The following is a 15,985-nucleotide window of genomic DNA, read 5'->3' as shown; positions in this document are numbered from 1 at the left end:
TGATGACTACCTACCGCCTTCTGGCATGCCCTGTGCTTTGTGCATTCTAGCATTGAGGACCTCCTTCGCAGAAACAAAGAAAATACGATTCTGTGCTTCTAAAGGACCCACGACTTTGAGTTCCTCCACCAAAAAATGTAGGCATCTTTCTGTGTGCTGTCTGCGTACCTAGAGCAAAACAGGGTATTAAAAGAATTGTTAAGAATTAAACAAATATAATCACAACTGACAGCTACAGACCTAAACTCCACTTAGAGTGATATCACAGTAATAGTTCCCGTATACTTAACAAACCCTAATTATAATTCTAATAAATAAAGTGTGATGCTTGCCGACAGGCTATTTCTGTTAAAGTAATGACTGTTCCTCTGAACATTTAATTTAAAGTTCTGATGGGCCATCAAACATCACATAACCATTACAAAACATATTACAGACAAATATTAGTACTTCATGGCATGGGAAGATGTTCCTAGTTCTGTACTAAGGATGTACATTACACTACCAGGAAATGAAAAGTGTATTGTGTATTTATGTAACTTAACAGGTGGCATGCAGGCCAACACCTATAAAAATGGGTGGCATTTTTTATTTCTTCCTTATGCTTTTTGTATTTTCCAAATTTTCCACAATGAAGTTATGAACACCTTTGAAACCAGCAAATAGTGCTACAATAAATTAGCTACACTGAAGCAATTTTTATTTTGAAGTCAGGATATAAACAGTGTATTTCGCTTCTTAATAATACTTGGAATTAAAGTTGGGGAGAATGCATTAGCTGGTGAAAGAGTTACAATGTTAGGTTTAAGGTTAGCACTTGGGTATTAAAATTAGGACCTAGGGTTAGGAATAGTTAGGGTTTGGTACTAGCTTTTAACTACGAGAAGAAATTTCTATGTTAATACTTATTAAAATTAAGTATTTTTTTAAAGATTTTATTTATTTATCCTTAGAGGGGAAGGGAAGGAGAAAAGGAGAGAAATATCAATGTATGGTTGCCTCTGGTGTGTCCCCTGCTGGGAATTGGCCTGCAACCCAGGCATGTGCCCTGACTAGGAAGTGAACCGCGATCGTGTGGTTTGCAGGCCCATGCTCAACCCACTGAGCTACACCAGCCAGGGCAAAATTAAGTATTTAACTAAGTATATAATATTAAGTACTTAATACTTAATAAAATTAAGCTACATAATAATGGAGAAAAAACATGTGTGGTTCTTATTTCCTAATTCTCTGATGATTAAATGAGATCCCAATTTCAAAGAGTGTGATATTACAACAAGAGTTAATAATACCAGGATATAAAGCTTCATATAAAGCAAAATTCTAATTCGGGAACCATGATGGAATAAGGTAAATTTATTTTTTATGCATTATGTATATTACAATAAACATACACTACTATCAAAATCATAAAAAATGGTGTCAAGTAATTTAAATAAACATTATTTATAGACCAAATGTTAAGACACTGTACTCTTTTTAAGGTCTTTTTTTTTTTAAAACCCTCACCCGAGGATATGTTAACTAATTTTCAGAGAGGAATGGAAGGAGGGCAGAATGGAGTGAGTGGGGTTGGGGGGAGGGGAGAAAGAGAGAGGCGGGGAGAGAAGCATCAATGTGAAAGAGAAATACTGCTCAGCTGCCTCCTGTATGTGCCCAACGGGGACTGAACCCACAACCTAGGTATCTGCCCTGACCGGGGATCAAACTCACAACTTTTTGGTGTATGGGATGGCACTCCAACCCACTGAACCACCAGGCCAGGGCTCTATTCTTTTTAAAAGTTTCTAGCCCTGACTGGTGGGGCTCAGTGGGTTGGGTGTTGTCCTGCAAACCAAAAGGTCGTTTATTCAATTTCAGGTCAGGGCACATGCCTGGGTTGTAGGCCAGGCCCCTGTTTGGGGGCCTGCAGGAGTCAACCAACAGATGTTCCTCTTGTACATCAATGTTTCTCTCCCTTCCTTCCTCTCTAAAAATAAATAAATCAAAAACAAAGTTTCTAAAACCTCCAGCATGACAAAAATACCAAGTGTTGGTGAGGATGGATATAAGTCATCTGAAACTGTCAAATCAGCTGGTGGGGAGTATAAAGCAGTATAAGCACTTTAGAAAACTCTTCGGCTGTGTTTACTAAAATGGCATATTCTTAATCTGTAGTCCAACAATTCTACTCTTAGATATACACTCATAGACTACTGGTCTCTGCATTATTGACATTTTGAGTCAGGTAAATCTTTTTATGTCAGGTTGGGGATGGGTTATTCTATAATTTAGGATGTTCATCATTATCTCTAGCCTCTACCCATTAGACGCCAGCTGCACATTCACCCAGCTGTGACAACAACGTCTTCAGACATGGCCAAATATTCCAGGGCATCAAAACTGACCAATCTCTCATACTGAGAACCACTGGTATACACCCAACAGAAATATACACCTATGTGTTCAAATATATATATATATTTTTAAGAATGTGCACAGCACTATTATCCGTAATAACTAAATACAAGTAATTTACCATACACCGATCACTAGCAGAATGAATAAATCGACCAGTTATTCACAGGATGAAACACTATACAGCAGTGAGAATGCTCTTCAACTATGCACAACAGTATGATTGGGTATCACAAAGTTGAAAAAAAGAAACCTGACACAAAAATGTAGATACAATATGGTTCTATTACATAAAAAGTTAAACTGGAAAAATCAGTCTAGGGTGTTAAAAGTCCAAAGTGATTACTGTTGGGAGGAAGAACAGAGGATGGAAGGGAGGTGCCCCTGGCGTGGTGAGAATATTCTGCTTCTTGATCTGGATCCTGACAAAGTTGTGCTAAAGTGTAAAATTTAACGAAACTGGACACTTACGATATGTACACTTTTTCTACTATGTTATACGTCAATAAAAAATTGAAAGAAAAAAAAGAAAAGGGGAGTTTCAAGATCTAAAATGATTAGATGGTACTTTTATAACACAATTTTCCTTCAAAGTAGGTTAACACCTATATCAAATACTGACTCCAGATTTTCTATACTTACATGTTTTTCTCTAGTGAAAGAACAGCTGCTTATGATGAGCTGTATCATGGGTATACAGTTTCTTCAGATAACAATGTACATGTCTATATTTCAAGTATTAAGAGGGAAAAAACTTACATCTTCCATGTATTCTGGCTCTGATGCAGAGGCATCCCAACGATTATTCAGAATGAAAATATTAGGCTTGGAAAGTCGCTCATTTACCTTGTGAAAAAACTGTTTTTCCTAGAAAACATAAAACAGCCAATAGTACGTTCACTTCTAAAATCTATTTTTGTATTTTTATTTATAATTGAGGTTCTCTTTTAATCTAAATTTCGGAACCATTTAGACAACAGTGATTAACACCCATTGATAAGGATCCCAAAGCACTACAAGCATTAATCTTTCCAAAGATGAGAAAATTATAATATAAAAAAAGGAAAAGGAAAGATTTTCCTGCTCCAGCCATAAGTCTTTTTCGAAATTCAATTTAACACATATTTTATCTGGCTCTGCTCTATGCATGACATCAAAGTTACTACTGGTCATGACAGTCTAAATTTTCAAACGGCTACCTCAAATCTTTTTTAAAATTTAGATAAATTAAAATAATAATGTAAGATAAATGTACAACACATTGTAATAAGCAACAGAGGAAGGTATGTACCAAAAATATTGTAAATAAATGCTGGGACTAATCCAAGGAAGGAGATACCATCATCTAGTTGAAATTATGAGAAGCTCCATTAAGAAGGTGGTGATAAAGACGGATTTTTTGAAAAAAGAAAAAGTTGGAAAGGGGGAGAATTATGGGCAAAGAACAGCATAAACAAAGGCACCAAAGTTAGAATACGTATCAAAGTTTGTTTACCCAACTCCCCAATAGGAGTTATTCTAAATACTACAATTTAAGCATTTCTCTACTTTTACACTGTCAGGCTGTAAGCAACCGGCAGTGCTGTCACAGCAGCCTGGTCTCTGTGACGCAGTCTGGGCCACTGGCCACACAAACACTAATCAACACCACGACAAAACAGAGGTCTCGCTGGTAACATGTGGGATATGTGGTATTTGACCATCTCTATGCTTTTGATAAGTACCAATTTTTAAAAATTGTAGTATAGTTTTAGATATTAAGATTATCTAAAAATCTGGATTTAGGGGGGAATTAATCTGGCTCTAGGAAATGTGGGACAATCTTCTAAGTTTGACGGTAGTTTAGAGTATACTCAAGTTAAGCTAGGGAAGAGTTAACAAAACTCAAAACAGAAAAGGCTTGCTTGCCAGATGTGGGAGTGAGGTGGTGGTGTTACACTTTACTCAGGAGACTCAGTCAGTATCCTAACAATTCTGGTGCCCGTTCCTTCTGAAACTGGCAAATAACCACGGCAAATGTCAGCACCACACACATATCACACCCTGAACTCAAAGATTCAGCAGAAACTAGTGCCATCAAACCCTACACTGCTAGTCAAACCTTGGGAACATTCAGACCACAATCGGCCCTTCCCGTCCCATGGAAACACAAACCCCTTTGTTCACCCTTGACATTAGAAGTTCTTTCTAATCCAATATTTGGATTTCTGTGGCTTTTCAGAATTAAAACAGACCCCATTTCATTTCCTACCACTCAAACATAATAATATAATCAAATCCTACCGTGTTCATTAACGTTGATTCAGAGTTGGCAACCAACACAAAAACATCAGCATCTAAGCAAAACTTATCAATCCAGCTATCCAGCTCTGTAGTGACATCTGTGCCTGGACTGAGAATAAAATAAAAATTATATAACATTTCTTTTAAAAAATGTGGATTGTAGACAGTTTCCAAAACTTTTGTAAGTAGTTTAAAGCCTAAAGGATACTTTCTACCAGTCATCTGTAGGAAGTCTAGGAGATCTACATTACTTTCTCACCTATAAGAAAGCAGTTGTGGGAAGGAGACAGCCTGTGCTTTATATAATTCTACCCATTTACTCCACTGACAAGGAACAAGGAACTGACAAGGAACTCCTAGAGCCTATCCAATTGACAACAGGTGGTAAAAAAATTAAAAATTACCAAAGACAAGTAACTTCATGGTTTTTAACAAAGCAAGTAACAAAGTTGATAGTTCAATCTCTTAAATCTTTATGCTTTAGAAGGCTAAAAAAACAAAGCTACTGCGTAATCAAAAATGAAGGTGCTATCAGCTATGTCCAGTATATCTCAGAAAAGACTAAGTGCTTATAAGCATAAGTCATGAAAAATAAAACTACCTCTGCTAGACATAAATTTAATATACAACCTATACTATAAAATTATCAAATTGACAGGTTGACAGTTGGTGTCATGGATACATTCTAGCTATGAAATAAAGCAAATTAGCTAATATTACTATATTTAAACCAAATAATTTTATTTCATAAGCATCCTCTCATTCATTGAGCTAGTTCTGTTGATTGAAAACACTCTTGAAACACTTGAAACACTCTTCCAATTAGAAGGAATGCCCATCATCAAAAACAAAATGGCTTCCACAGAACACTGAAATTTTAACTGAAGAAACCAAACACATGAAAAATTAAAAAAATCATTAACCACCTTTTTTGGTTAATGGCATTGCTTAACAGATATGCATTATTATTTCATTAAGCACCACTTTAGTAGGATGATTTAAAGAATATATACAAATGCAGATTAATGAGAAGAGTTAGGAAAAAAAATTCCAAGAGTACTTGATTAATTTTTGAACAATAAAGAGCTTTATGAACTGTCCAGCAAAGTTATTTTGGGAAACTGGGTCTCAAAAATAAATTCATTACTAGTTTTAAAAATTAACTATTTAGCGCCCTGGCTGGTGTAGCTCAGTGGGTTGAGCCCGGGCCTGCGAACCACATGATCACGGTTTGATTCCCAGTCAGGGCACATGCCTGGGTTGCAGGCCAGTTCCCTGCAGGGGACACACAAGAGGCAACCATACACTGATATTTCTCTCCCTCTCTCCTTCCCTTCCCCTCTAAAGATAAATAAATAAAATCTTTAAAAAAAATTAACCATTTAGCATTCTCTATCTATAGGGTTGGCCAAAAAGTTCATTTGGGTTTTTTCCCCATAAGATGGCTTAGGCAATCCCTGGCTGGTGTAGCTCAGTGGATTGAGCCCGGGCCTGCGAACCACATGATCACGGTTCGATTCCCAGTCAGGGCACATTCCTGGGTTGCAGGCCAGTTCCCAGCAGGGGATGCACAAGAAGCAACCATACATTGATGTTTCTCTTCCTCTCTCCTTCCCTTCCCCTCAAAGATAAATGAATAAAATATTAAAAAAAAAAAAAAGATGGCTTAGGCAGCACTTAGTTGTCTTTAACTTCATTTGAAACAATTCTGTTAGATTGTACTGTGACAGCTGTCATATCAGCATGCTCTTAAAAAAAGAAACATCGAAATTGATAAATTTTGTGTAGCTATTTTAATATTGAAGAGGGAAGAAAATACACATTTTTGGCTTATTATTTCAAGAAAGGTAAAAACACAACTGACATGCAAAAAAAGATTTGTGCAGTGTGTGGGGAAGGTGCTGTGACTGATCAAACATGTCAAAAGTGCTTTGCAAAGTTTCATGCTGAAGACTTCTCATGGGGTGATACTCCATGGTTAGACAGACCAGTTGAAGTTGATAGTGATCAAATTGAGACATGAAATTGTTCTATTGGTGACAGATAGCCAACATACTCAAAATAGCCAAATCAATAATAAAGTTACTGGTGAAAATGAAAAGTGTGTCTTTTATTGTATGGAAAAAACCATACAGGCTTTTTAGCCTACTCAACAGTTACCTAGAACTAGACAATCTCTAAGGCCCAGCCACTCACACAAGCTATGAAGTCAGAGTAGAGAAACAAGTAAGACAAGAGTGGCCATCCTTGAAATTTGTTATAATAGAATTGCACTGATAAATTGGCACCTTTATGATATCATTAAAATACAAAAAAAACCACACTGTCTGTCCCTTAACAATATAGAAAATGAGAACGAAGCAGCAGTTGGACATTTAAAATTTTTATGTACTACATACCAAAGCAAGCAGCGTTACTCTAACAAATACACCTTTACAAAAAAGAAAATGCAATTCATATGTAACTTTACCTGTCTACTAAAACCAGGTCATCTCTCAAGAGGGCACATTTTGCCTTTGGCCAAAACACATGCACGAGAGAGCCAGCTTTCAAGTCTTTGTCCATATGCAGGGCATGGGCCAACTGATTAACTGTCTAAAATGGGAGGGAAAGAAAAAACAAAACACTTAAAATAAATTTCAATAAAAATTAAAAATACTATGATCTGGCACATTTATTTTTTGCAAATATGCACAAAAACCAGAACTTTAATCTGAAATAAAACCATCTGAGCAATCTTGAAAAAGCTGAGTTTTAAGATTTCCAAGCAGAAAAAATAAACTAGTACCCTTAAAAACAATGTACTCATACCACTCTGCAAAAATTATCAGAGTTGTAAACATTCTAAACACTCCCCAGAGTGGAACTTTGGCAATGGAATCCTATGTAATCCCTGAAATTGATATTGTATATAGAAAAAGAAATGTATAATATATCAAGAGAGGAAAAAAGCAACACCAGAAACAGCACATGATATAAAGCCATTCTCTAATTTAAATAAAGAGAAACATAAAGGGTTTCCACTGGTTTCGGGAAGTGAGTTTTGTTTGGAGTTTTTCTTTCTGTCTGTTGTACTTTCTCACTCTTACAAAATGAATGCATATTGATTAGTGATAACAGGGAATAGAAGAAACATCATCCCCTTTCCGCCACAAGGCATGACCCAGTTCAGCCCAGCTCAAGGTGCAGACAAACTTCAGGGCTGGTGCTTGAAAGACAGAACTGTGGTGCCTAAAAGAGCTTTTCAAGTAGATAAGGTGCATATGAACATGTGATAGTTGATATATGCAAAATAGAGGTTTCTGCTTTCTTTGCCCCTTTCATGGTAAGAGCAGGAGTGAGTTCTGAGGTGCCAAATGTCTTTAAGACATATGTCTACCCCACAGAGAATTCCCATAGAATTCAATTTCAAGATTTAAAGTTTTTCTACTAACCACACCAGCCTGCAGCTTGACACAGTAACTAGACTAGCTATTCTACACCCATCTTAAGACAATTTAAGATGTTCAAGAACCGAGGTTTGACTATGATCAATTTGGGAGGAGTTTTACTGAACATAAATTGTACTTCAATAAACATGACTCTAAAAACTTAAAAAAAAGAAATATTATTAATCATAGAAGCACATCAACACATACACCTTCTAGTCCACTTGTGATCTAGTCCACATTTTAAAGGGAAACTTTTATTTTCAAATGGATACAATAGGTTTGATCAGGGCTGAAGTGAATCTCTATCAGCACAATGTTAGGTAGGGTTTTTTTATTGTTTACAAATTTTTAATAGAATTATATACACTTATACTAAATTCTTCATGCCTCACTTACAAAAATAAAATAAAAGCATCTATCTACAGAACTATGGTGAAATTTGAGTTATTAGAAGTACTCGGAACAGTTCATGGTACATAGCAAGTGCGTAATAAAGTATTAGCTATTACAGTTGCATTTCTCTTACTAAGAAGTAAACTTACTTAGCATGAAAACAAGGCTCAAAGTCTATTTACACCTTGAAGCAGGCTACTACTTGAGCTAAACAAATTTACATTTTGGAGTAGAGGAGAGGAGTAAAAGGACAGGAAGGAAGAGGACTGGAAGCAGACAGCGTAAATCAAGAAAAGGGAATGATTACCTTAAAGTATCACAGCACGCTTGACCTGAAGATCTAAAGCCACGAGTAGTCTGAATTCTAATTTGCTAAAAATCTTGATTGCAAAATAGGTGGTCCCTTCATTTGTATGGGTGAAAAGTTTAAAAATATTTTCATAAACTTCCTCTCATTCCTCATAACTAATTGAAGGTCACTACACAGATGAGTTACCCGACACAGGTCAAACAGCAAACTCACAGAACAAGAACCAGACCCATGAATTCACCTACAATTTACCAAAAACTAAAAAGTTCAAACATTGAACTTTTGCATTTGTGGGAGAGAAGTTACGACTTAAGAGAAAGTGACCTTGGTGAGAAGCAATCCCTTTACCCAAAGCTTTCATTCCAGCCAGTATCTTACATCCAATTTTCTTTCTTTTTCTGTTTTTTTTTTTGCTGAAGGAAATCTAGTGGCACTAAATCCCTTAAGAAATTTATAAAAGGTAGATAACTGTCATTGGCTCTTATCTGATAAAACTGTAACATTTATTCATGAATATATTTACTAAATACTCCAAGGTAAAAGTTTCTAAAAGCACACACGTATCAGAAACAAATTCCAAGGGCCCAATTTTTTTAAAGTTTTCTTTAAAAGACAAGATCTGAGATTAAATCGTAATAACATACTTCAACTTTTTACTGGGACATTGTTTTAAAATTTTAATAAGCTTTTAACTTTAATTTACTTATGTTTCAACTTAAGGACAGGGTTTCTTCGCCCAACAATTTAATTCTGAAGCAAAAGAATTTTAGAGAATCTAAAATATTAGTGATGGCTTTAAAGGACACATGGACAAAACCAAGGGGGAGGATGGAAGCAAGGGACGGAGGTGGGTCTGGAGGCGGCAGAGGGGAGGGGTGGGCAGAAAATACAGACAACTGTAATTGAACAACAATAAAATAAGTTACAAAATAAAATAAAATCTCAAAATAAATAAATAAATAAGTAAAAAACTATGAATACAGCCTTGGCCAGGTGACTCAGCTGGTTGGAGTGTCACCCCATGCAACAAAAGGTCGTGGGTTTGATGTCCTGTCAGGGAACACACCCAGGTTGCAGTTTGATCCCCACTAGGGGTGCACCTGGGAGGCAACTGATCGGTTTCTTTCACACATTGATTTTCTCTCTCACATCAATGTTTCTCTTTCCATTCCTCCTTCTCTCTGCCCCCCCCCCAAATCAACAAACATACTTTTGTGTGAGGATTTTTTTAAAAAAGCCATGAATAGACACATTAATGGTTCCATTAAAATCTTAAGTTTTTTAAAGGGCATTTTTTCAGCTACGTTGCTAAGGTCAAATGTTATACCTTCACACTTTTTTTTTCATCTGATCCTTCTGTCATAAGGTAGGCTTTATCTCCATCGGTTCCTTCAACACTCAGTAAGCAATTGGTTGTATGGCCAATCCCACTGGGGAGGACTTTATCCCACAACATTGCATTTATAACAGAGCTCTTTCCACTGCTTGTCCTGAAGAAAAAATATTCAAAACCATGAAAAACAAAAGATAACAGTAAAAATTTTGTTCTTTTATTGGGCCTAAGACTGACTTTTCTAGAATTCAAATGTTGCTAAAATTTTATTAGATTCATTTTTCATGAAAGAGTGGACAACTTGATTTGCATGAATATTAGCAATGTACACTGCTGAAAGATAAAGTAGAGGAAAACAAACCCTCCCTTTCCCATAAAGCTCTCCTTGCCTTCTCTATCTTTCTTGCTTCTTGTAACAATTTGAAATCACAGCCCCTAACTCTATGACACTACCCATTATAAGATGGGGCCGAATGCCCCATGTCCTTAAATTTAGACTGGATCCTTTTCACACCCACAACTAATGCATATTTCTCCTCAAGTAGGGCAGCCGAGGCATCATGCTCCAGGAGGCCTTTGCCCTTCCACTCCTACTCCACCTTCACCTGAAGTGGGGCACCTCTAACAGACCTACCTCATCCTTGACTCTTAAAAGCCCTGAGAATATGATTAAGTGGGAGAAGCAGACAATAAAAACATAAACAAAAGCATAAACGAAAACAACGGAGCCCTGTAAAACTATTTGAAGAACATAATGAACAAGGTGCTCTTGTAGGGCGTAACTGAGGAAGGATACTTTAAACAGAGTGGTAAGGGAAGGCTTCTAAGGTAGTAACATTTAGGATGAGATCTAAAGAGAAGAAGCCAGACATACACAGAACAAGGCAAAGAGAATTCTAGGCATAGGAAATTGTAAGTGCTAAAGCCCTAAAAAGGGAAATAGTTCAAAAGGTGTATGAGGTTTAGTGAGTACATAAATGCCTCTACTGGTACATAACCCACAATATTTGAGTAACCAACTATAAACCCAGTCATTTATTTGTCTTTGCAACCCTGGTGCCTAAGAGTGCATGGTACATAGGTAGTTAACAAAGGATCCTTAAATGAATGCAGAAGCTGTGGCAGAGCTTCTCTATAACTCCAGCTGGTTACATTAAGAAATGGCACTTACGCCCTACCTAGTTTGGCTCAGTGGATTGAGTGCCAGGCTGTGAACAAAAGGGTCACCATCACCAGTTCAATTCCCATTCAGGACATACGCCCGGATTATAGGCCAGGTCCCCAGTAGGGGGTGCTTGAGAGGCAACCCCACACTGATGTGTCTCTCCCTCTCTATTTCTCTCCCTTCCCCTCTCTAAAAATAAGTAAGATTTTTGGGGAAAAAAAAGAAAAAGAATGTAGGCACTTCCTACTCTCTGGGAATCATGGGATTGAGAATCCTTTTGAGAGACAGACCTGATAATCAACAGAAGCTTAAAAGAATAAATTACAAATTATGGGTATTATCTGTATTTCTATTCTTATAACTGGCCAATTCTTAGAGATAGGCATCCTTTAAAAATACAAAAATATTATTGACCTTCAAAAAGCTTCATTTTATACCAGGAGCTAAAATGAACAGATTCTCTTACCTGCTAACAGCTTTAACATTTAATATAGCCACAAACTGTTGTGGGGAAAAGGGAGAGGAATATCACTCGCTGAAACATCAGAAACAAAGCTGAAGCAATGACAGAAAAAGCTGATTTCTGGAAACTATCCTTGAGAAGAAACAATAAAGGATTACCTGCCGAAAAAGGCAACTTTCATGTGTCTCCGAGACAGCACTTCACCAATAACAGAAAGCTTGTTTTTGTATCTCTGCATTTCTGCTAGATCATCCTCAGTAGCTACTCGATCAAGTTCTGAATTCCTGTACGTTGCTGCAAAAAATGCAATGGTATTAGAAAAAGTGATACAAATAAGTTAATTATACAATGAAATACATGTAAGATATGCATGTACTCTGGTTCTGTTCTATATTAACATGCCATTTGAAAAGTAAAAATGCTCATATCTGGATAGCTAGTAAAAGGTGAATGCCTCCTTACAATGGTTCATAAGAATTCTGTCTCAAAAAACGTTATTAAGAATTCTGTCCCAAAAATTATTAAGAATTTAAAGGGACCAGTCAAAAGTATATATTTATTATTCATCTAGGTCTCAAAAATAAAAAACCACCAACTAAGACAAAAATGTATTTCTGAACAGAGAAACTAGTATATAATACTGTTACCCCATCCTGACTGGATCTTCAAATCTTGAGCTGAGAAGAGGGATAGATATGCTAAGAGTGAAGTTTGAATGGGCGCACCCAGGAAACAGATATGGTTCAAAGAGGTCTCCAAGCTAGGGAAGACTGCTGCCTTACCACTTCTTATCTGCTGGGCACAGGGATGACACAAACAACTCATCCTACAGGAGGAGATCTGCAGATTGAATCTGACCTTAGCCCCAACCTCCATTCCTCCAAGGATAAGGCTAACTTGAAAAGCAGAAAACCTTTTCATTTTTTTAAATTTAGGATTATACAAGCTTACAGTTACATTTTTATCATCTTATTTTGCAGGTAAATACGTGAAAGATTCATTTGGTTATCTAAAAGGTCCTAAGTAGAGACAATTAATGATAAATTTCCAAGTACTCATCTAATTCAACTTAAGCTTTACCTATCTTATACTTTTCAAAGGGATAAATAAAATATGTGTAATTTGGTAAGTAAAGTTAAGACTGGCTTAAGTACAATTACATTCACCTTTGTTTTCCATTTTATTCTTCTATGTTCTTCCTGGTGTATTAGTTTGTTTCTTTTTTGAAACATTTTTTCTTGAGGTTCTAAAACCAGTAAAATTGAATTCAGATTTTTAAGCAGCTAGCCACTAGCTCCTAGCATGATGATCAATAACTAGTTCATTACACAGAAATTAATAAATTTAACTTCATCTTCACTTCCTATCAACTGTTTTAGAATAAAATACTATTCAAAGTCACTGTTGCAACACAAAGAGGACTCATAAACATGGACAACAGTATGGTGACTCCAGGCGAGAGGGAGGGAGGGTGGGTGGAGGTGGAAGAGGGTACAATAGAGATAAGTGGCAATGGGGAGAAAACACAATGAAAAAAATTACATTAAAAAAAAGTCATTGTTCCACCTCAAATTTTTCCCAAACTAAACGTAAAGATTCTATACCAGTACTTTTTCCCCTCACTCCAACAAAATTTGAAGTGAGTCAGGTTTGGTAACACAGACGTGATAACAAGGTATGACACCTACCCTCAAGGAGCTCAAAATCTGGTGGGGGGGTGCTCAGGAGGGAAAAGGAAATTTGATTCTAACCAAACTATCAAATGTTTCCCCACTGTCACTAGAGTTTACAAAATCCCTCCCTTTTCATTGTGTCCTTCAAGGTCACATAATCTTAAGAACCAGAAAAGTGTTCAAAATTTACCTCTAAGGCAGTATTCCCTAGTAAGCCATTCCCATCCACTTCTGTTTGAACAGTTGCACTCATTTTAGAAAAACTTTTTTGCCCTTTCCCACAGCGTCCCAGCCCCATGTGAAAGGATGAAATTGGTCTGAGATAGGGGCTTAACTACTGAGCAGGGGAGACGGCAAGTGTAACGGCTAACTGTGGCTGCCTGATTTTCGGTCTGGGCATTTAGTAGCCATGAGATCTTGAGCAAGTTGCTTGACTTTTTTGTGCCTTGGTTTTCTTAATCTGTAAAATGAGTATAATTAAAATTGTTTGTCAATGTTGATATGAGGATTAAATGAACTGTTGTTACTGAAATGAGTTAATATTTATAATATAAATTTAATTATAATTTAAATTTATTTTGCACGAGTTATTAATAGTTTTTAATGTTATTAATATAATAAAGTGCTCATAATAGTACATACAAGCACTTATTTCTTTGTTGTTAATATCATTTAATCTTCCCTCCTTTGGAGGGCAGAAATGGGTTTTATTATTAGGGTATTTCTCATAGTATATAGCACAAGGCCCCAATATTTGTGTTCAACAACTAAGGCTGAAAGAATAATGCAACTTTGTATATTTTCAACAATTATTATTTGAAAAACTTAGAGAAACTAACCTTCAATAAAATATGATCCTTCAGTAACAAAATCCAGTAACTGATCAAAAATTACGGTAATTGCCTTCTTAGCCAGCACAAAGTGCTTCAGTGGAGAAGCAGTTTCTGCCATTATGGTACTGGGGGGAGAAAACAAAAAGTTAGAAATGTACAAACGAATCCTGGCAAGGTAGCTGGATTGGTCAGAGGTCCTCAGATACATCGAGGCTGGGGGTTCCATTCCCAGGCAAGGCACATACCTGGGTTATGGGTTAGATCCCTAGTTGAGGCGTGTATGGGAGGCAACCAATCGATGTTTCTCTCTCACATCGATGTTTCTTTTTCTCTCTTCCTTCTTTTCTAAAATCAATAAACATATTTAAAATTTTTTAATTAAAAAAAAAGAAATGCACAAATTACACTGGATCACAAACACCTGAAAATTTAATGACACTTTCAGGCGACACTGATTAACAACACAATGAAGTAAATTAAACCAACTGCCAATTCTTTTAGATAACTGTTCTTTGGAGAGAAGGTTTTTAGACAATTAAAGATACTTTTGGGTAATATGCCACGAAAATAAGTGAACTTTATTGGCCAAAATCTTGGTTGCAATTTCCACTTTTATTTCCCTGTGGTGAAGATGAAACTGTGGCTAAACTGTGACTACACGTGACTCTTAAGTGTATCAGGAACGGGGTTAGTGAGAAGCCAAGTTCACAAATAAGTTATTAAGTCTCTCAACCTGGAGCTCTAGGTGGAGGTGGATATGCAAAGTGAAGAAATAAAATCCCGAGATCATAAATCAATCCTGGCGTTTAGAAAGAAGCAGTTCTCATCACAACAAGGACGCAGGGCTTCACGCAAGCAGTGACGTTTCCAGCCAAAGTACCAAGAACTTCAAGGAACAGAAGTTTAAAGAAAAAGAATTTTTCCCTGGCAGCTTTCGTGAAAAAGACACGAAAAACGATTAAGCACCAGTGTCCTGGTGTGGATGTGTGGGATGGAGCAGAGTGGGCATAAGGAAGGCAGAGTTTTCCACAGGGTCAGAACAGACCGAGGGAGGAAGGCGCTGCGTGGGAAAGGCAGGGTGACGGCAACAACCCGGTTCAGCCCGGTGACAACACCTACCTCGGGGGAAGGCCTTCCACGCCGAGCACACCGGCCACGGGAGCCCCGCCGGGGGGACTAAGGTCCAGACCCCACCACTGCCCAGCGAGCGCCGGCTCGGTCCGGGCTCCCCACTTCCCGGGCTCTGGCCTCGCGGGATCCACGGGCCAGACCCGCCCGCCGGCCCCGCTCGCTCGCTCCGGGTCCGCAGGACCGCGGCGGCGACTCGTCACAGAGCACCCGGCGCACGACTGCCTGCCCCGTCCCCAGGCGTACCAAGGTCACCCCGAACGAAGTAAGCCGGCCGGCGGCCAAGGCAGAGGGCACTCACACGGTCCTGGCTCCGACTCCTCACCGGCAACCGCAGATCAGCCAACAGTCCCCAGACCGCCTCATCCTCTTAAGGGAAGCTGGGAAGCTGGGAAGAGCCAAGAGGGGAGCCAAGAAGGCGGTCACTTCCGGTCTCTTGCCCTGCCTGATTTTGTTTGGCTCTTTGGCCGGAAGTGCACCTACGCAAAACGCCATTTTTGTTAAAGGCAGAAGCCGTTTTGTTGTGGGCAAAGAATGCTAATGCTACTTGGATTTGTTGTTCATCCTCGTTCTCCC

The 15,985-nt window shown here is 37.8% G+C and overlaps 1 protein-coding gene across 1 annotated transcript in view; it reads right to left on the bottom strand.

Moving 5' to 3' along the window:
• The window catches only part of MFN1 (mitofusin 1), a 35,300-nt gene extending 20,710 nt beyond the window's left edge, over positions 1-14,590 (bottom strand). Inside the window, exons 1-8 of the mRNA XM_037058780.1 lie at positions 14,527-14,590; positions 14,288-14,406; positions 11,934-12,069; positions 10,142-10,304; positions 7,151-7,275; positions 4,681-4,789; positions 3,157-3,264; positions 15-168 (exon numbers count right to left, since the gene is read on the bottom strand). Coding sequence (XP_036914675.1) covers positions 15-168; positions 3,157-3,264; positions 4,681-4,789; positions 7,151-7,275; positions 10,142-10,304; positions 11,934-12,069; positions 14,288-14,399 — 907 coding nt within the window. The 5' untranslated portion in view covers positions 14,400-14,406; positions 14,527-14,590. The remainder of the gene's footprint in view (positions 1-14; positions 169-3,156; positions 3,265-4,680; positions 4,790-7,150; positions 7,276-10,141; positions 10,305-11,933; positions 12,070-14,287; positions 14,407-14,526) is intronic.
• Between the last annotated feature and the right edge of the window lie 1,395 nt (positions 14,591-15,985).

The sequence above is a fragment of the Sturnira hondurensis genome, unplaced genomic scaffold (assembly GCF_014824575.4).
Source record: "Sturnira hondurensis isolate 20B ecotype Veracruz unplaced genomic scaffold, ASM1482457v3 Scaffold0010173, whole genome shotgun sequence".
NCBI classification, from domain to species: domain Eukaryota; kingdom Metazoa; phylum Chordata; class Mammalia; order Chiroptera; family Phyllostomidae; genus Sturnira; species Sturnira hondurensis.
This window is presented reverse-complemented; position numbering and strand designations above follow the sequence as displayed.